Source organism: Clarias gariepinus, chromosome 7, assembly GCF_024256425.1.
Source record: "Clarias gariepinus isolate MV-2021 ecotype Netherlands chromosome 7, CGAR_prim_01v2, whole genome shotgun sequence".
Lineage (NCBI taxonomy): Eukaryota > Metazoa > Chordata > Actinopteri > Siluriformes > Clariidae > Clarias > Clarias gariepinus.
The window spans coordinates 15,281,316-15,303,990 of record NC_071106.1 but is presented as its reverse complement, the minus strand read 5'-3'; the positions used below and the strand labels follow the sequence as shown (position 1 = coordinate 15,303,990).

At 38.1% G+C, this 22,675-nt stretch overlaps 1 protein-coding gene across 1 annotated transcript in view; it reads left to right on the top strand.

Annotated features, from left to right (window-relative positions):
• The window catches only part of zgc:173742 (DNA topoisomerase I, mitochondrial), a 73,786-nt gene that overhangs the window by 23,366 nt on the left and 27,745 nt on the right, over positions 1–22,675 (top strand). The window contains exons 6-13 of the mRNA XM_053500610.1: positions 286–373; positions 4,668–4,798; positions 4,875–4,990; positions 8,507–8,628; positions 17,939–18,061; positions 19,548–19,735; positions 20,442–20,586; positions 21,617–21,760. Coding sequence (XP_053356585.1) covers positions 286–373; positions 4,668–4,798; positions 4,875–4,990; positions 8,507–8,628; positions 17,939–18,061; positions 19,548–19,735; positions 20,442–20,586; positions 21,617–21,760 — 1,057 coding nt within the window. The remainder of the gene's footprint in view (positions 1–285; positions 374–4,667; positions 4,799–4,874; positions 4,991–8,506; positions 8,629–17,938; positions 18,062–19,547; positions 19,736–20,441; positions 20,587–21,616; positions 21,761–22,675) is intronic.

Below are 22,675 nucleotides of genomic sequence, written 5' to 3'. Positions count from 1 at the left end.
TGAATCCTGAGTCATTGGAACAGACAAGAAGAGAAATGAGGTTGCTGCTGAGGTTGTTACATAAACAAAACATTTTTTAATTGTACCCCTAGGCATTTTGTAACTGTTGCGTTAAAGCATTTATTTAAAAAAATTTTTTTCATGTAACCTAAATCATTTCATTCAATCTACTGTGCAGAAATGAGCGGAGGCTCAAGCCTTTTCCACAGAACTACGGTATAATAAAATTTGTTTTTATGACCAACCTATCATACACTGTTAACTACCTTATTTACTGTCCGGCAGGCCCAAGAAGAAGGAAAAAGGCCCATATGAGGGTGAAGCAGGCTCTCGTCCGCAGAAAAAGAAGAGAAAGACGGAAGCGGGAGATAAGGTAGACATCATCACTTAACAAGAAAGCAGTGCACTAGACTTGACCATGAAATGCAGGCCTTCTGGTAATAGAACTTTAAAAAAAAACAATCCATAAAGATTATTCCGTCTCGAGTGTCTTGCAGTGGAGCCCCACAGTGAATAAGTGATTTAGTCAGTCCGGCTAATGAGTGTCTAGAATTGATTCGTGCAAGGGTTTTGTCCAGTTCTTTTTCGAATTATTTCGTTGACGGACATTCTGCAGAGTGTTTTACAGGAAAGGCCAATTTGATGAACAAATTAAACGGTCATTAAACATTTAATTGAGGCTGGAGCACAATGTGCATAGTCTATTTAAAAAAAAAAAAAAGAAAGTGCACCCCGTTTACCTGACAGTTTGACTTTATTAAAGACATTCGTTGACTTTTTCAGTGACTGAAAAGACTAATAATGGTCTGTGCTTTTCTGTTCTCAAGTGAAGTCATATGCAAACACCTACAGTACAAGCGCTTTATCTTTGTTGGTCCTCACAGGATATATAGTTTAAATACATTTAATTATTGTATATCAACTATATGATTATCATAAAATTGTAGGTAGCAGAATAGCATGTCACATATGACGTGCAGTGAGGGGGAAATGAGTATGAGGATACTTTCGATTTTGTTCTTTCATAAGCAAAAAAGATGATTATACACTCACCTAAAGGATTATTAGGAACACCATACTAATATGGTGTTTGACCCCCTTTAGCCTTCAGAACTGCCTTAATTCTAAAAAGCATTAAAGCATTCTTTAGAAATGTTGGCCCATATTAATAGGATAGCATCTTGCAGTTGATGGAGATTTGTGGGATGCACATCCAGAGCACAAAGCTCCCGTTCCACCACATCCCAAAGATGCTCTATTGGGTTGAGATCGGGTGACTGTGGAGGCCATTTTAGTACAGTGAACTCATTGTTCAAGAAACCAATTTGAAATGATTCAAGCTTTGTGACATGGTGCATTATCCCGCTGGAAGTAGCCATCAGAGGATGGTACATGGTGGTCATAAAGGGATGGACATGGTCAGAAACAATGCTCAGGTAGCCCGTGGCATTTAAACGATGCCCAATTGGCACTAAGGGGCCTATAGTGTGCCAAGAAAACCTCCCCCACACCATTACACCACCACCACCAGCCTGCACAGTGGTAACAAGGCATGATGGATCCATGTTCTCATTCTGTTGACGCCAAATTCTGATTTAAATGTCTCAACAGAAATCGAGACTCATCAGACCAGGCAACATTTTTCCAGACTTCAACTGTCCAATTTTGGTGAGCTTGTGCAAATTGTAGCCTCTTTTTCCTATTTGTAGTGGAGATGAGTGGTACCCGGTGGGGTCTTCTGCTGTTGTAGCCCATCTGCCTCAGGGGTTTGCGTGTTCTAGCTTCACAAATGCTTTGCTGCATACCTCGGTTGTAACGGGTGGTTATTCTAGTCAAAGTTGCTCTTCTATCAGCTTGAATCAGTCGGCCCATTCTCCTCTGACCTCTAGCATCAACAAGGCATTTTCGCCCACAGGACTGCCGCATACTGGATGTTTTTCCCTTTTCACACCATTCTTTATAAACCCTAGAAATGGTTGTGCATTAAAATCCCAGTAACTGAGCAGATTGTGAAATACTCGGACCGGCCCGTCTGGCACCAACAACCATGCCACGCTCAAAATTGCTTAAATCACCTTTCTTTCCCATTCTGACATTTAGTTTGGAATTCAGGAGATTGTCTTGACCAGGACCACACCCCTAAATGCATTAAAGCAACTGCCATGTGATTGGTTGATTAGATAATTGCATTAAGGAGAAATTGAACAGGTGTTCCTAATAATCCTTTAGGTGAGTGTATTTAGAACATGGAAATTCAGTGCTTTGTGCAGAGCTATTCTCAGCAATTACAGCTTTCACATGTCTATGTTAAGGGTCCCATATATTATTCTCAGAGGTTCCTCAACATGCGTGTTAATTCTCCAGCTGAAACACGCCTAGTTAAGAACAGCAAAGCTGAGCAATTTTAGGGAGGGCATCATCTTACTGTACATGAGGTCACAATAGGAGGAAAAAACTACTTGGCGTCTTTAAGCCCTGTCCAATGCATAAATCGGCAAAGAATTGGACTATACACACCCTCTAGAGACTTGTGACTAAATATGACTAAAGTCTAAATTTCTCATAAAAGGTGCCCGTTAAACATTAATTACCATTTCGTGGCAATATTTTTGAAGTGTTCTCTCTAAAATAATATATGCGAAGTCAGGAGGCTTTCGTGTCTGTGTACTTCAATGCTTATTATGTGCTTTGTGTGTAACTGTGGATCCTACTGCTTTCAGGTGGTCCTGCAACTTTTTTCAAATGACAAGAAGTGGCTTCTGTCTTTTTAAACATATTTATGATGATAAATACATTACTTTCTTTTCTCATATTCATAAACACAAAGCGTTATAATATTTACTATAAATCATTTAAACTGGGTGCATGCACTGCAAGTCCATTAAATAATGAGCAATGGTATGTTTTTTTTTTCAGAGGCGTAGGTAATGGACTGTTCTCATCTCCTCCTCCATCTAGCTGTATTACTCTGCCACTGTCTTTTTTTGCCTTTTGATTTGCTTAATTGGTTGGTGAATGGGAAACACATCTTGTGACACCATATATAAATAATTTCTTCTTTCCATTATGGTTAACAAATAATTCGGTATCCATAGTTTATAGATTGTATCGAGGAATATTTGTAACACAGTTATCCATGTCTTACAACAGTAAACAATTTTGGCATATAATAATTTAGATAGAGTCCTGAGAAGGGGATTCTTACGTATCATTTAAAAGGTTTGGTGCATTAATATCTAAACTTGGAGAGCCTCAGTTTAGCACCATCAATTGTTCATATTTAACATTAATTCCAAGACTTTTTTCCTTTAAGTTAGAAGATTATGGCGTACAGCTTGTGAAAATTAATAATCCAGTATCTAAAATACTAGTGTTTCATTTCAGGTTTAAGTAAATGTAGACATTGTAAATACAGTGTATCTGTCAGTCTAGTTCAGTACATGCATGGGGCAGACTGCTGACTTGACAGATCTCCAGAAAATGTTCGACACCATCCGCAAGGAAGGTAAGCTACAGAGGTTCATTGCTGAAAAGGCCGGCTGTTTACAGAGTGCTGTATCGAAGCATGTTCATGGAAAGGTGACTGGAAGGGAATGGTTTGGTAGGAAAAGCTGCACAAGCAGCAGGCATGATGGCGGACTTAAAAGATTGTCGAGGCCGATTCAATACCTTGTGACAGTTTTACAAGAAGCAGAGTGAGGCTGGAGTCAGTGCCCTAAGAGCCACTATGCATAGACATCTTCAGGAAATGGGCTCCAACTGTTGCAAGTTGCTAGCATCAAGCCACTCCTGTAAGCAAATTTTGCATTTTATGTGGACATCAAGGTTTCAGAATCTGGAGGAAGTTTGAAGAGGTAGAAAATCCACATTGTCTGAAGTTTCCACAGTGATGATTTAGGGTAACACGTTATCTACTAGTGTGGGTCCACTGTGTTTTATCAAGTCCAAAGTCAATGCAGCCTTCAGCCAGGAGATTTTATGCTTTCATTTGCTAATAAGCTTTATAAAGATGTTGAGTTCCTTGTCCAGCACGACTAAGCTGCTGCCCACAGTGCCAAAACTACCACTAACTGGTCTAAATGAGTCATGTGTTACTGCAAAATAAGTTGGTGTTTTTTCCCAGCCTATTCAGGCTTCTGCATTCTAATGGGCTAGGAAAAAGCACTTATGCAAAGGGTCATTTGAAGGCAGTTCATTTAAAGCTACAGGCACTGAATTGGTTTATTTAAAAAATTAGTAATACTTATTATTACTAATTATTATTATTTAGTAAAATTACTAATAAAAATTTGTGAATAATTGTCCGCTGGACAATTAGCGACACATTTGGTGACACAAGAGGATTATTAGGGTTGTGCTGTGTGCATATGATGTAAATACGGCAAAAGAAGGTGTGGGAATTTACTTGGTCTCATATTTTACCTATATTGTTTCTACACAGCTAAGTTGAGTAAGGGCTCTCTCCATCCCCCAATCTAGAACACTGAATAACGAGCAATAGCATGCTGCATTTTTTTTTTCTTTTCTCCTAAGTTGAGTAAAGGTTCTTCAGCCACCTCCCATTTCCACACAACCACCCCAAGTATTAGAGTTTTAAAACATGGTGTTAAACTTTGTGATCACACGTTGTAAGAAATTGTGGGCTGCGGCTGTCTTTAATCTTTCAGAAGGTGAAAGAAGAAGAAGATGATCAACCCATCACAGCAAAGAAGAAGAAGAAGACAAAGGAGGAGATTGAAGCAGCCAGGGCGCTTAAGATTAAGAAGAAAGAGGAAGAGGAGCAGCAGCGTTGGCGTTGGTAAGGTGTCTGTGTGGACATGTGTGACAGTCCGTTTTTGCGTTTAGTAGCTGTAACACGCTTTCTGTTATCCGAGGTGGGAGGAGGAGAAATATGAAGACGGTATCAAGTGGAAGTTTTTGGAACACAAGGGGCCTTATTTCCCTCCCGAGTACCAGCCGCTCCCAGACAACATCAAGTTCTACTATGATGGTACTTTTTTTCCCTAAGTTTCTCTCTTTATTCTCTCACCAGAAGCTTAAACCTGGTTTCTTGTCAGTCTCCCATCATCTCCGTCCCAGTCTGAATCAGGACTGATTGACAGTTGCTTAGATGTTTTGAACTCTGTGATATTAACTAACACTCCACTCTTTTACGCATTACTCAGTAATGCTCTTATCTCGAGTCCATTTTCACACTTAAAAGGCATGCCGAAGCAGCGCACCCCCATTCTTCCAAGGTGAATGGCGAGTGTTTTGAGTCCATTAATGTGAAATAAATCTTTGAATAAATCAGCACACATTAGACCAGTATATATTTAGTTAAGGATTTGGACACAACACATTGTGTAGTTATATGCAAACATTTCACCCTAATGTGGATTATTTATCTAATATTTTTTTCTAACAGCATGACCTGGAACAGATTTTTCCTCTTAGACCACAGCTAGTGTTAAATTTATTAATTAAGTATCTTTTTTTTCCTGTCTTCTTTCTCACGCTGTTTTTTTTAGTCTGTTTATATACCTGGAAAACTGAATGAAAAAAAAACTGTCCTAGAGAATCTTTGTAATGGAAGACATTTATTTATTAACTATCATTAATAAAAACCTTAAATCCTATAAACCTATAAATCTTTCATGTTGCCTCCAGAACTACTGCCCAAGCCATACGTTTATTCAGAGATAATGCTGATCTTTTGACTGGTCATTTACTGCATTTGGCAGATGCTCTTATCCAGAGAGCCTTCTTAAGTGCTCTGAAGTTTCCATCAATAAATATATCCTAAGACTGGTTCACTAGGATACCAACTAGAAGTGCAATTAGTCAAACAATGTTTGGAAGATTTATTTATTTAATTATTTATTTGAAATAATATTATAATATTATTGTGTTATATTTATTTAAGATTGGAAGTGACTCGTCTTTACGGACATCTAGAGGAAGTTCATTCCACCCATGTGCAAGTACAAAAAATAGTCTACATACATGGCTTCCTCAATTCCTGAGAGATTGTGGGACCAGTCGAGTAGTGATTTAGAGTCAGATTTAAGAATTCAATCACGCTGTAATAGCTATATTTGTTATGAAACATTTACATTCATTTCCTCAAAAATTAAAAGATAAAAGAAAAACAGCTTACAAACAGCAAAATATTTTTATAAAGTAGGTTTTAACAAAGGCTCCCTTTTTAACAGTGTAAACGCCAGTCATGGGAAGCCAGACTTTGCAGGACGTTACACAATGGATTTCCTAAAGGACTATCTTCTTTCTTAATAAGTAAATGAATAAAGAGTTAAACTGTACAGTGGTGGCCAAAACTTTTGTGACAAAAGTGGAATTCAGTGTTTTAATGATGTTTGCAAATTTTAAACATGATGACAATAAGAATAATTGGTTATTTTATACAATAAAATTATGCTACTACAGGGCATTGGTGGCTTAGTGGTAGGTTTCTTTTCGATTCCCACCCAATGGAAGGCCAAACCCTAGCCACTGGATGCAGTGACGGTCCCAAGCCTGGATAAAACAGGAAGGTTGCTCTGTAAAACCTGTGCCAAGTTTTGTGGGGAACAGATGGTCCACTGGTGGACCCCTCGATGGGAGTAGCTAAAAGACCACTAACAACAACCTGGCTATATTACAAGTATTTAATATGAACTCCCTTATGTTTAAAAACCTGCTGAAGCTGTCTGAGTCTAAAATACGTCTGCAGTACTCTGGTGTCACTTGCTTATTCCATGTCTGCATGATCTCTTCCTCAATTAATTTACAGGAATTTGTTCACATTTTACTTTAGAATTCCTTAGTAATCAAGCCGTATCATACATGTTGGAGTGCTGTATTGCTGGTGATCAGCATGCAGGGTTAGCCATAACTGCCATGCTGATATTTAGCACAAAAACACAATTATTGTTTTTATGCAACAGTTTCAAAAACACTTTTCAGACAGATTATGAGTTGGTTCCCTATTTAAACAGTTAATTTTCTGTCAATCCATATACCTTAGTCCATGATGAAACTAACTAACTGCTGCTTGCAGAGCTGTAGAACGATAGTTGGTGTTCCCCTTTAGAATGTCAGCTATTTTGACTTCAATTAAGCATTTGCAGTTAGATCCCAAATAGCGTTGAATATACAGTAAAGATGGTGTGCTAGGGTGTACAATCACTTGTTAAACGAACCAAGTAATCCACTTAATCATAGGTTACAAAAGGGTTTGGGATTCAGCCTTGTGTAAGAAGCTAGTTAGCTTTTTAGCTCGTTTTAGGCAAAAATAAAACAACAGGGAAGCAGTTTCAAAAAGTATCAAAAGCCAATAAGTGTTGTTTAACATGAAATAACATTATCAGATGTATTTTCTTGCTAAAATGTGTCCGTGAATGGTTTTAAATGTGGGTTTTGGCATGTAACCGTGCTCTCCTTCATGTACAGACCGTACAGACTTTCACACATGCTGCGAACAACGGTTTAATTAATGATTATAAAATACTTGGGCCATGGAGTGATGCATATAGTTTAACACCCAATGGTGTCAATAATCACCACTCATGGAAAGCCTCGTGAAAATCTAATTGCTTGTTTGATATTAAGTGTTGCATAATACAGTGCATGTCATATGTTATCTTATTACTTTCGGCCACCACTGTAAATTGCACAATCGACTTGTATGTGTCACTTTTGTACAGCATTTTTACTTTACTTAGAAGATAAGCCATGAAGAATTGCACTTACTCTGGATTAATTGAAATTTTTCTTTTATCTCCTTCTCTTGCTGAGCATAGAGTCCGCTCTAAGGATTGCCCTGTCCATAGTCTGGGTCAGCTTGGTCTCTCAAGACTTGCTCCCTCTGTTAATATCCACTCTCTCATAGGCAATTAATAGCTCTCTTTAAAGCTTGTGGTCAGTCCAGAGGATGAAGCTCATTCGTCTTGTCTGTGTGATGCAGCGTTTGTTTTTTCTGCGGTGGAGTTTTGATTATTCTCGTCACAGAAGCAAGCCCCCAGGAATACATTTAAACCAATATGTGTTTAGTTAAGCAGTTAAGTTTTACATATTATTCTTTCTTCTTCTTCTTTTTTTTTTTACCCGTGAGGGCAACAACAAATCGCATATTACTCACAAGATAGGGTTACGCCTCAGAATGCAAGATGCATAACATAACTCTACTCTCCCTGGTATCAGTCTGGACTGGTACGGAATAAATGAGGCGAATGCAATGAAGTTTGAACTGGTTGCTTGTACTACTGTGGAAATACTGTACATTTTATTAATTCATTCATTTTGTACTGATGCTTTTAAATTCAGAAGTGCATTAGGTATATGAACAAAAACTCTTTTGCTGGACTTGTTTCAGCTTTTAAATAGCTTCCTGATATCAAAGCAGGCCCAGTTTAACCCTTAATCACATGGACATAGAAAAGAGTCGGCACTGGCGATGACTTTTGACCTCGTCGTGTCTGTTGTGTCTTGTTAAGCTCAATGTCCTCTGTGTGAATCTGTGCTGTAGGCAAGCCTGTAAAGCTGAGCTTGGCGGCTGAGGAAGTGGCTTTGTTCTTTGCTCAGATGCTGGATCACGAGTACACCACTAAAGATGTGTTTCGAGACAACTTCTTCAAAGATTGGAGGAAGGTAGGTGGAGACAAAAAAACGCTCCTTTCCATACGAACTTAATGATGTGTGATGTGATATTTAAGTGTATGTAAATGCTAAGATTTAAAGCGAAAACATGCAGAATTCACAACCAGATATTCTGTAGATAACCTGAAACAACATGGACAAATGGCTTGGTGCTCTTAGTACAGTTTTGGCATTGTACTTCAAGCCTATGAAGCAGCATCATTTACATTCTGTTAACCAGGAGAGACCGTCTACCGAGGCATGGACAAATCAGTAGCTTTGGAGATATTGATATTGAATTGATGGCTTACAAAAGAGCGGAAAAACAAGCCTTTTTGCATCATTTAAGTTTTGAGGACAATAGATGAGGGTGTAATTATCATCCAAGCTGTGCAGTCAGGAATTTCTAAAACACAATATATATATATAAAAAAAAAAGTAAAATTTTCTATGATTCCTTCACAATTACGGTTGTGCTCAAAAGTTTGCATACCTTGGAAGATTTGCAAGATGCGTCCCTTTTTTTTAATGAACACATGAGTGAGATGCTAAACTAATTAATTTTATTTCTCATAGAACTTAAGTTCATATGTAAGGCATAACAGAATTGCACAAACAACATGACAATAAAGAAAATAAGAAAATAATTCTTGTTCAAAAGTTATACTTTTATGATGCCATGCAGTTTTTTATTTTATTTTATTTAGTAATGATTGTGCATGAGGTTCTTAATTCTTTTAGGTGGTATAGCTGCCCATTTTTCTTGGCCAAATGCCTCCAGTTCCTGTGATGGTCACCTCGGAACCTTTACATATTTCTGCTGTAGCCATTGGAGGGTCAACTTTACCTTGTACTTTGGATCATTGTCATGTTGGACCATCTAAAAGTGTCCCATGCACAGCTTTCTTGCTGGAGAATTCAAACTGTCTGCCAGTATTTTCTGATAACATGCTGCATTCATCTTGTCATCAATTTTGACAAACTTCCCCATGCCATGGGAGCTTACACTGCCCCAAAACATAAGAGATCCACCACCATGCTTTACTGTGGGGATGGTGTACTGTGCTTTGTCTACCTGGCCGTGGCTCAGTATAAACTGAGCCTTTTTATTTTCCACCTCGGTATTAGAGTTTAAACAGTACCGACTGGCATTTTTAAGTGTTGAGATATCTCTTTATATTCTTTTCCAGCTTTATAAAGTTCAAATACCTTATTACGCAGGTCCATTTAAAGTTTGTCTTTCCCATGGTGCAGTATCCAGCCCAGTCAGTGCATCACCTTATGAGCTGAGAAACTCTGTCTTTAATAGCCACTCTTTAAATTTCACTTTAATAGCCATTTAAACATGTGTGTGAGTGTGTGTGTCAACCTGTGTGTTTATAATGTAAACAAAAATTTAAGCATATATCAACTTTTGATCAGGGTTGTAAGGGTGATTTCAGCAATTTATTAGGTTTTTTAAAAAAATCTACCAACGATTTTTGGTAATATGATAATGACCTAACACGATTACTATATATATTTACTATATATATTTGAAGATGTGTATATATATATATATATATATATATATATATATATATATATATATATACTACCGTTCAAAAGTTTGGGGTTACTTGCAAATTTCTTTGTTTTTGTTTAGTGATTTATTTTCTACATTCTACAACAATACTGGGGATTTCAAAACTATAAAATAACACATATGGAATTAGGTAATTACATAACAACAAAAACAACAGTTAGTTGTTATTTTAGGACACAGAGGTCAGCCTTTCTGTAATAGTTCTTGCAAGAACAGTATTGTCAAGTGCATTTGCAAAATCCGTCAAGCACCATAATGAAACCGGCTCTCATGAAGGCCATCCTAGTCTAGTTTGGGTGAGACCAAAACCTACCTCTGCCACAGACGAGAAGTTCATTTAGAGTTGTCAGCCTGAAAAAATGATCTATTAACAGCACCTCAGATTAGAGGCGTTATGAAGTCTTTCCAGAGCATAAGTAGCAGACACGTCTCACCATTAACTGTTCAAAGAAGATTAATGCATTTTTGGATGCATTCAGCATTCATTGTAGAAAGAAATAGTTAAAAAGTGACCCCAAACTTCTGAACTGTAGTGTGTGTATGTATATGTATGTATGTATGTATGTATATATAGATACATCATCATATTTTATAAATGGATCAATTTCTCACAAAGCTCATTGTTGATCGGTTGCTGCTCAAATTGTTTGATTGCAGAAATTGTTTTTATTTGCTTTCTTTCCATTACCATAAACATAACAACAGATTTAATCTCCCTTTCTGACGTGAAACTTGGGGTTTTAAATTTTTCACATATTTTTTAACCTATAATATGTTTAACCTAACACATTTAAAAACAATAAATTAACATTAATAATAAGATTTTTCCCCCCTCAGTTTGAGTTGCCAACAAATTACTCAAGTAAGATAAATTAATGAAGCCCAAATAATTTAAACTGAATGAATGACTGAATAAATAAATGCATAAATGAATAAACAACCTAAAAAATACATCAAAGGCTGTTAGATTTATAAATAGATTCTGTGCAAACAATATTGTCAGTTTCATTTTTGTGTCATATTTGTGTTCTTTTAACCACAAGAGCTTAAGTGAGGCACTGGTGTCTGGTGAGGAGGCCTGCATGCACATAGCATTCCAGTTCATCCCACAGTTGTTCAGTGAGGTTGAGGTCAGGCCTCTGAGCAGGATACTTGAATTCTTCCACTCTAACAATGTCTTTGTTCATGGGGACATTGTTATGAGACAGGGACATTTTTATATACCTGAAACCTGTTTGGGCTCGATAGTTAAAGAAAAAGAACTGCAGATGCGTGAATAAGATGGTCTGGTGTTCTTATACTTTTGGCCACAGAGTGTACCTTTTTTGTGATGGTCATAGAGTGTAAGTGTCTATTATTGGAAGCAGAGCGTACCTGGCTGGCACCGGCCATGGCGCGTACCTGCTGCGTCATACCATCCCTATACCAGTTTCTTTTAAAATGCAACAGTAGTTTACTGCTAGAAGTGTGTAAGCAAACTTGTACAGTATACATAAATCATATTGTGTATTATAGAAGTGCATTGGAGAATGATAATCGGATATTATTGTCATAATGGTCATCTTAAAAGTACGTAATCGAAAACCTGAGAGTTTTTAATCAACTTCTCACATATCAGCCATTCAGCAGGGAGATGAGGCTAATCCTGGTCCAAGATGAGCCCCTGTTGGTCATCATTGGTGTTTGCACTGTAGTGATCATTTAATCACAGCCTAATGATAAAGTAAATAGTTAGTAAATTTAACACGAACTTCTAATATACATTATGTACTTGTGCTACGTTTGATAATTTAAAGTACATTTAGTTGTTAAATTTGACTAGGACTGTTGTTATTAAGCTTTTTAGGAAATTCAGGTTGCATTTTTTAAAATACTTTTTTAGTTAAATTGCTGTTAAATTGTCCGTAAATCCATCAAACATTGTCTAGGTACTAGAATAATAACACAATTGGCTGTTATGGTTTGGGGCTTCTTGGTATTACTGGCTTCATCGCCACTGCTTTAACGCTTGCGTCTGAATATCTTGTACTGCAGTTGCAAAGGATGTACGCTGCATGCACGTAACCATGTACGCTGGAACTTCTGAGGTTGAACATGGTAAAATCCAGTGACTGAAGTTTTTAATATCCACAATCTCTCATCATATTTTCAGTTAAATCTGAGGGTGAATTTTTTGAGTGATTTACTGTATTATTATATGGCTTGACAGAATTGTCTAGTATTGTCTAGAAATTGGGAGAAAAAAATAATTAATAATTATGGTTATTACAAAGGTATTACAGGGGATTACAAAGGTAATGAGTATAAAGCTTTCGAGTTATGACCATTTTTTTTTAAAGGTTTAAAGTCTTCTTATATTAGAGGATATTTATTTTAAATAAATTAAATTAGGGTATTTATAAAATCGTGATACAGATTTGCATCATTTATCGAATCAGCATCTAGGTATCGTGATATTGTATCTGGTGGTGACATGGTGGTGGGTATGTCTAAAATGTAAAAAATTAAAATTAAGTGTATTTATAAGGTATGAACATGCCTAGTCTACAGCAACTGCAAGAAGTAACGGTGTCGTACTTTTATCCTAAACAGGTGTTTTGCGAGATCTGTACCTTCCCAGAGAGGTTAAAGCTGCTTGAACCATTGTGCACTTTAACTAAATGGAATCAATCAGGTTCTTGCAGCAGACAAACATTAAAAAGGATCAAGAGGAAAGTCCATTTATTCCTATTAAGCTGCAGATACAATAAAGATTTGGGATTGGAACAAGCTACTGTATCATTTTTTTGAAGTGGTACAGCATTAATGATTTCAGGTTTTCCATTAATCTCTTTATATGTATGGCCATCCAAGAAAGAGTATTGAACTTCACATTTATTTCCTTCGTTCTTTAGTGTTTTTTTTATCATTTTAGATAGATTCTTTTGGAGTTCAAAGAGGTTTTCGGAAGTTTTTTCCTTTTTTCCCCCCACTTGGTCAGATACGCATGGCTGGGTGAGGAGTGAAACATGATAGATCATTCACTCGAAGGGGACCCGACCCGAGTAGGGCCTACAGCCTATCATGCAGAATTAATTTCGTGCTGCTTAGTGCTCAATGCTCTTGAAAATGCGATTTGTATAAAGGCATTGATATGCTAATCCAGACAACTCGCTCTCCCCCCATACGAACAAATCCAATTTAACTTTTTTATTATAATGACGAAGCCTCGCCTCGCCTCAGTGAGCACAGTCTCCGCCCACCTTTCTGCTGTCAATCAAAGAGAGCGAGCGAGGAATTGAAAGATTGAAATGAGAAAAGGGAAGAGATTGATATACATGTGCCTAATATCGTTGCGTAACCTGATCTGAAAAATGATGTAAGAGTCACAATCTAGCACTCAGGTCTTCAGGTCTGTGCTGTTCACTGTTTAAAGATCCTACAGTTTTACACATAACTCCTGGTTAAAAAAATATTGCTGCATCCTAGGTCAATTTAATGCATCTTGGCACACATGCATGTTTTGTGAACACTGTGGCTTCTGCGATGCTGAGCAAACAGTAATGAGGAAGCAGAAGGTTAACTGAAAGTGCACACTAGAGAGTGTGCACAGATAGGGGTGATGTGTCGATGTGTTTTAGTGCTCTCGCTAATTAGCTCGCATTAAAGGCCCATTTGCACTAATGGGATGCACAAGAACCCAACTTAGGCAGTTTAGAGATTCTGTGTACTCTATACACCAGGGATATTTAAGTAAATGTGTTAGATTTCACGAAATTCTTTACCTCCAAACGTACAGATAAGCAAATGTTACAGTATGAAAAATGATAACAACTTGTGTCTTGTAATCATTCATCGACAAATCTATGGCCTTAGACAAGCTCATTTTCTTCCACTGAGACACGTGAAAGCAGTCATGCATCTTTTGGAACTGTTGCATCACAGGGCAGTAAAAAAATCACGGAAGAACCTGTACACTCCATGTCACACGCATGAACAGCAGCAATAATAAAAGACGTTCATCATCAGGTGATATTTCAATCTCATTCATGCTTCTCATTCTGGTTAAAAAGCACAAACTTTTTTTAAACTATAATTTCTAGAATGCCATTTTTGGTTAAAAGACATTATCCTTTGATTTCTTGTGCATTTCAAGCAATCGATTATAAAAAAAAAAAAGATAAATGTTAAAAATTCCTAAAACACATTGCCATGTTGCATGTTTTTTTCTAGGCATTCGTGCAACCTCTTGGTGAAAGCCAGAGGAACGCACATGCCGATAACTGCACACACTCACAACACGATTGTGTAAACCAGCATTCAGTGTACCTCAAGGTGACCTGTTGTACAATTTTCTCGTAAAAAAAGCCAGCTCCCGGATGTGGGTGTATTTTGAAACACAACGAGTGCAAGAAGCATTGTACTGTGTCTCTTACATAGGGACGGGAAAAATAATCGATTTGGTGATTCATCATGATTCTTTTGTGTTGCAATTCATGTTTCTCCACAATAAACAACATTTAATTTTTTTTTTTTTTTAATTACTTAGTATTTGTTTGCATTTGAGGTGGTTGAGGAGGTGTTGCTGTTCCTCTATGATCCTGCAGGCGGTGTGCTCTAAATTATTTACACATTGACAGACACAACAGCATCCTTTTCTTCCATTATTTGCATACTGTAATTCATTTTTTTTATTGTAACAGAATCTAATATATATAATTGGAATATCAACTGGTTTACTCAAATTGATGATCGATTATGGAATGGTTACTGATTCCCATCAGTACTAATTAGTAGGGATGGGAATTACCAAGGACTGCCTGATACAATACTATCACGACACCTATCACAGTGTCAAGTATCACAATTTTACAAATACCTCTATTCGATAATAATCTCTTTTCATATGTTGTTACAATTTTAAACAACCTAGCACATAGAATGCTGTGCCGTGTAAATACACTGCTCACAATGTTAGGGATATTGTTATTTACATGAGTGCTTTTCCAATATGTCCTGAATTTGAAAATTTTTCTTTGATATTACTATTAATGTATGAGAAGAAACACCATTTTTATCAGTTTAATATTTATTACACCAAAAATTTAGACAATAACAGGAATAGCCCCAAATAACAAAAATTGACAGTGTCAGTAGCGGGTGTTTCCACCATTTGCCGCAATGACAGCTTGACGGTGACGTCTCCTGCTCCTCATTAGCCTCATAATGTTGTTCTGAGGCAATGCGTTCCACTCTTCCACAAGTGCTACACGCAGTTCTGCCAGGTCACGTGGGGGTGGGGTGCGATCATCCAGTATCTGCTTTAACTCGTCCCAGACGTGCTCTATGGGGTTCAGGTCAGGGGCATTGATGGCCATACCATAGGAGGCACTTCAACTTCCTGAAGTCGAGCTGTGACAATTCTGCCACAATGTGGCGGAAATAATCAAGTCTGTTTCGTGCTGACTGGTGATGCCTGCCCAGACGTAGCGTTTCGCTCACCTCGCCTTCTCCAGCAACGCTGACGACAATCATTTCCGTGCACAGGAGGGTTGACCACTGCTGCACTGTCCAGGTCACAAGGTCTTGTGCCCACCTCAAACGTTCACGGCGGGGTCTAGGTGTCAGTGGAGTCATCTGCAATGGTCGTCTGGCAAGCCAAGCCAAAGGGGCGGAGTTGTTTGCAAATGGTTTGTCTGGAAACCCTAGTACCCCTCGCATCTCGTAAATGTGCCTCCAGCTGTGTGGCAGTTGCATAACGATGTCTGAGTGCATAGGTCCTTAGGTACTGGTCATCGTTGCGGTCTGTCACTCGTGGGGCTCCACTCCTGGGTCTGTCATGAACTCTGCCAGTAGTTCTGTGTCTTAATGCAAGTCTGCTGATGGCACTTTGAGACACACCAAGTTGACGAACAACATCTGTAGGCGCGCCATGGCCAGGTGGCGCTGCTCGTCCGTTAAGTGACGTTGTGTGTTCATGGCTGTTTGAATGATGAACTTGGAATGATTTACTGACAAAACCAGCTTTTTATACCCACAGAATGTTGATTTTGATGCCACATTGAAAAAGGTTGTCTTTTGGGATTGGCCCCAATATAAGGCAGACCTGTACACAATGAGACCATTACATGGAAAACACAAAATGAGGTGTGTCTATCACTCCAATACAATTTCCTCCTTATCCCCAAAATGTCTGAAGTGAAACAAACACTGTATGTATGACAACTAATAAGTCTCTCACAATATTCCTAACTTATTGTGAGTAGTGTAGATTAGAGCACCACCTGCAGGATCATAGAGGAATGTCAACATTTCATTTTTCCAAAAAAATCTATTTTGGAGTCAGTGGAGTAACACATGAATTGCCAAACAAAAGACAAACAAAAGAATCATGATACATCACAGAATCTTTTTTTTTTCCCCCTATTTTTCAGTTATTATGTTTCCAGGCAACCAGAGACATCAAACAGTTGCCCGATGCACTAGCTATTGAATTTCTCTTCATCTTGTTTTTTTTATGTGTGTGTCTGTGTTTTTAACCATTAATCATTTGTATGTAGCTATAAAAAGACAAAGTTTTTTTAATTCTTTTTTTTTTTGTTGTTGACTAGACTAGAGGCCAGGACACTCTGATACATCATCTGTCTGGAAATGTAGGTGGGAAGAATAAACGTATTTCGGTCCATTTATCTTTAAAGATCAGCGACCATTAAACAGGTCAAAATAACGTGTGTATAAAATCTTTAAAAGTCTGAGTCTTTGAAAAAGTACTCAGCTTACTGAGCTCACGTCTGTAGCCCTGTAGCTATTCTCTGGTCCGGTGAGCTGCCCTCAACGACTGCGATCAAATGCATGCGATTGAATTAAGCTCATCTGCTACATAATCCAAGCTTGTCCATGATTGCTTTCTTTTTTTATACACTTAACTTTTTTGACCCCTGCTTTATACATTTATACACTTTTTTTTTTTCTAACTGAATGCATTGAATAATTTATTCAAATTGCTCTATACATTGCTATAATGATGTCAAAGCTGATTTATTCACTGTAATGGCTCTTTGAGCTGCTGCATGTGTAAAAAAGGCCAAACACTTTGCAGTCCATTTCTCTTTACGTCCTTTGTGCCCTCGACTCTGTCCAGCTTACGTACAGTAGGAACTGCCCCAGGGGTCCCATTGGGCTGTGCGTGCATACGTTTGTGTGTGACTGACTGTGTACATGCAAAATGGACAGAACGAGGTGATGGTACAGAGTGGAATTGGGTCACTGTTTTGCGAAAATCAAATTGAAATTGCATGTATGCGGTCCCCTGGTGCTAGCCCCAGGCAGGAAGATTACAGTGATTCACTGTTAGGGGGACATTTAACAACGCGAAAAAGAAATATTGGGTTATATAATACCGTCAGCATGACGTTAAATTGTCCCCAGAGTCGTGACCTTCTCCCACTGTTCAAACATTTCTGTCTTTCTTTTATACCCCTCTTCTATGCCCTAGAGATTGAAGCTCATTAGCGATGAGGCAGGTCAGTGCTCTGATTTTCTCAGGTGGTTCAGATTAGCATGCAGTTTGCTTTCCATTAAGTCTGCCATTAACCTCCTGTTACTTTACGCTAAAGTGGTGAGCATATTTAAATCCTTATCTACCCTTTAATTTTATAAAGACACCTTTATACCTGCACAGTTTTTTGGGATAGTCATGTTCTGAGGCAGTTACTCATTGTTGAAGTCATTAAATAAAGTGCGTGTGTGTGTGTGCAGGAGATGACGCTGGAGGAGCGGATGCTGATCACTGATCTCAATAAGTGTGACTTTGGAGAACTGCATGGCATGCACAGGGAGAAGGTGGAGGCAAGGAAGAACATGAGCAAAGAAGAAAAACTGGTGTGTACTCCAGCATTTAGGAACATCTGAAATTTTTTATTTTTTTTATTTTAGATCATCAAAGACACATGTTAGTTGTTTATTCTTAACATTGCCATTCAGTGGACGTTGCTACTGCACCATTTCTCAATTCAGCCAACTGTTACTATTGCATGCAGAAATTAGGCCATACCAACATTTTTGGGTTGTATGGTAACCTAATTAATAAAAAAAATTCCAGCTAATATAAAGTCTTAAAGTATGATCAGCTAGGTAATTAATATACAATATAGTAAATTCTTGTTAAGTCATGTTTTGGCTATGGTGGAGGGTTATCAAGTGTTTTGTTGTAATTGCTGTCGCAGTGCTGCACTACCTTGCACTAATGTGTGATGTATACAGTATCGTATACAGTATATCCGCATTCGGTATACAGTACATCTAATGCAATTTTTATATTTCAGCACTCAAGGTTTTAATCTGGCTATGTCATCTGTATAAAATACACTGGACAAAACATAGTATTACATAGAATTACATAGTAATACTTTGTTTTACCATCTTTAATAAAGATTACAGCACACAATGTGTGGTGGCCAATTCAAATATAAAATTTTTCTTCATGAACCTGGATACAATTTGAATCCTGGACTGTGCCCTCAAGCAGGAGAAAAATGCATAGATGTGATTACCTGGTCATTTAGTACATTCAGGTAATCAGCTGACTTTATTTTATAAAGAGCCTAGACTTGACCAACTGAGGCAACCCCAGATTACAACACTGCCTTCAGACACTTGTATAGTGGTGAGCACACTACATACAGTATGATAGTGCATCGCTCCATGCTCTTCCCTTCTTACCCCGATTTAGCCATCCCTCTGGATTAGGGTCAATCTGATCTCAACAGACCACATGACTTTTTCCCACTACTCCAAAGTCCAATCTTTTTTTGCCCCTGATTTGATTCACTAACAAGTGATTTTCTTTTGGTCACACAGCTATCTTTTCAATGCACTGGACAGTTCTTAACCCAGTTCCAATCATTAGCTTTTTGTTTTTCTTTTCCTCATGCAGGCCAATAATTTCAGTATAAGTATTCTTTCAAAACATTCTTATAAGTAGTTTAGCCAGTATTGTTTTTTTTTATTTGGTCAAGATTAGGGTTGTTTATTAAAGTGAACAATAGCGTGAACAATAGCAAAAATAGCGTATTTGTTTTTAACGCAAGTTCCCTACTCCCTCCAGTGGTTCGTCTTTTTTTTATTCTGCTCTTGCTTCCTCTCGACGCCACATCACACTTTAGCAACCGTGTCTGTGCAGAGGAGATGTGAACTGCAGTAAACAGTAAACCTAGCGCTGATGTAAACACCTATATTTTGGCACTCTTAACACGTTCAGATGCACAGACGGACCCTGCCGCAGCATTGCAGACCACAACTAAACTAATCCACTCTCTCTTCGAAAATTTCAAGTTATGTTAAGACTTTTATTCATGTTACACTTCAGGTTATTAAAGAGGCCAATCAGAAGATTCTGGAGGAGTACGGCTACTGTATGTTGGACCACCATCGGGAGCGCATCGGCAACTTTAAGATTGAGCCTCCGGGATTGTTCAGAGGCCGAGGAGAACATCCTAAACAGGGCATGCTGAAGAAGAGGATCCAGCCGGAAGACGTTATCATCAACTGCAGCCGGTAACAGCACACAGGCTCGGAGGATTTAGCCTCAGGGAGATGGAAGATCTCGGGCTAATCTCTCCTTGTGCTAAAAAAGCCTTGGCGTTGTGTATTCCAGCACAAGTTTCTTGAGAGCAGTACTATGTGCTTACTCATGCATGTTTTTAAGGATGCTTCTTAGGGTTTTTCAAGTGTATGTGTGTGAGGAGGTAATCACTGGATGATTAATCCAGGCAGCTCTTTTCTGTCATTTAGATTTATTTTCAGTAGTCACTTTTTTATTAGGTCACGTTAAAACATTTGTCTTTGTTTTGATGATGCAACTCGGGTCACTAACTATCCACAATAAATCTGATGAAATCATGAAGAAATCACACTTGGCTGGTAAAGGTTTAGACATCTTTTGGTGTAATGACTGTTTTTACCACAGTGTTTGTTAAACTGGCTATTTATACAGCTTGTTTGCAGGCAGTCAGCCAAGAAAATCATACAAATAACTTTAGTAAAATAATCTTTCATGACATTTCAGGAAAATATATTTGTGATTTTTAAATATTAACATTGGACCTATTACCATTTCTTGCTGCTCATGGTGAATATGCATGTTAATGATGTAAAGTTCAGCCAAGTTTTTAAATAAGGCAAGTCAGCTTACATTTTCTTTTCTAAATATCAACTTGCCTAGGTACAGTCACTATCTTCAAGTTTTATGCTTTCCTTACAGTCACTCCCGTATCCCAGAGCCCCCTGCTGGTCACCACTGGAAAGAGGTACGACATGACAACACTGTGACCTGGCTGGCCAGCTGGACCGAGAACGTCCAGGGTTCCTGCAAATACATCATGCTGAACGCAAACTCCAAACTCAAAGTAGAATCTCACCCTGTCTCTATCCTCCCCCTTTCACTTGTTATTTCCTAAGCATGTCAATCTGTATTTGTCTCCCTTGGGTAATAGATTAGTTATGATGACATTTAGCTGTAGTTTCGGGTGCTGGTTAATCAAAATAAAGCATAGAGAGAAGTGGTTTTTCAGCGGCGGTGTGTTTCATTTCGTCCCCTTCACCGCATGCTTCATCTTGTCATTTGTCTCGCTCCATTCGCTGCCTTTCTCACACACAATCAAATCAGGATGCAAAGCAATCAATTCCATCATTACTCAATTACCCAGATGTCACAATAAGCGAGGATATTCCCACAGGAATGAAGATTTAGAATGAGTTACGAGCTTCATCTTTCTCCTCTCCTTTCTTCCGTTTCCAAAGCTCTGCCTGACTGTCTACAACCTTTTTATTTATTTATTTATTAATATTATTTATTCATTCATTTATTTATTTATTTTGTGCCTCCTTTGCACTCTATAGCCTTAAGCACATAAATAGCTGTCAGTTTGTTAGTGTTACTATTGCAAGATGTAGTGTGTAGAGGGCAGCAATGTTGTCAGACAGTTAAATTCCTGCAACTCGCAGACATAAAGTGCAAGCTGAACTCTGACACAAAGGTGGAAATTAAATGACAAGCACGCGATGCTGAAGGCAACAGGAGAGGAAATTATGCGAAGGTCAATCTTTTACATTTCAGGTGTAGAGCATGTGTATTACTTACAAAGGTAGAATAGTCTAGCATGATGTGCTTTGTGAGGGTCTTGTTAAAGTAATGGTTTGCTAACAAGTTCATATTATCTTACTTAGACATTTCTGTGGCACATGAATCAATGAACATAAATTTGCAAGCAAACCGCCAGCAAACAGCAATTGTTAAAATAATAATAAATAAAAGAAACTACAAAAAAAAAAAAGAATTTAATACCATATGAAATTTAATACTTCATTTATCCTTGAGTGGGAATTTTTTGTATTGCCCATTGTTGGTTAAAGATGAACTGTGTAATGGTGTTTCAGGGAGAAAAGGACTGGGAGAAATACGAAGTGGCTCGCAAGCTGAAGACGTGTGTAGATGCGATCCGAGCCCAGTATCAGGAGGACCTGAAGTCCAAATTGATGGGCACACGCCAGAGAGCTGTAGCCCTCTATTTCATTGACAAGGTCAGTGTGTGTGTATGCACTCTATAGCCTTAACGCGCACGTGCGTAATTGCATGAGTACAGGTAGTCCCCGACTTACAAATGAGTTCTGTTCTTGTTCTTAAGTCTGATAAAGTCAGCTTGATATGCCTTTGAGATGATAATTCAATGTAAAGCCTGCCAATCCACTTGACCAAATCTCTGTCTCCTTTTCCCACACTGCCAAACCATGTGTCCAAAAACCGTAATCGCGCCTAAGGAAATGCATCTCACAGTGAAATGTAACAGTTTCGGCTCTGCACCTTTAAATCACATCCTCAATGCCAATTTGTCTCAGAGCTGTTTTCCACTGTATTAGACAGTGAACTCTGTTTTGTTAAGGATTTTCCGAAATTAGAATTATTTACCATCGGGACCACTTTATAGGACAGCCATTTTCTATCATCTTGCCCCCGGACTGATTATTTGAAACCAGTGAGGCCGACTCATTTCCTCCCCACTTCCCCCGCACATGCACACTTTAAATATACTGGATTTTGGACAGTTTATGCCCTCACTCATACACTAAAAATATTGTATGTGTCTGTTTTTGTACCACTGTCTGCGATTTAGCTACTTCTGCAATTTGTTCGCATCCACAAATGTTCATAGAACCGTGGTTCGTTCGTATATGCAGAATTTTCTAACTCAAATATCGGGGACTACCTGTTCATGCAAACACATTTTTTCTCAACCCAGGCCTCTTAACTGTAATGTTATTTTTTCCCCATTAGAATGTATTGTTTAATATTGAGATCAACACACACAGTTGATTTAATCACCAGCTAATGTGCACCACAAATATCACTCTCCTGAGCTTATTAAATCTTCTGTCTAATCAGGAATTCCGCTATTTTCATACTTAGAGTTTGCTAATATGTACCTTTCTATTTGTTCG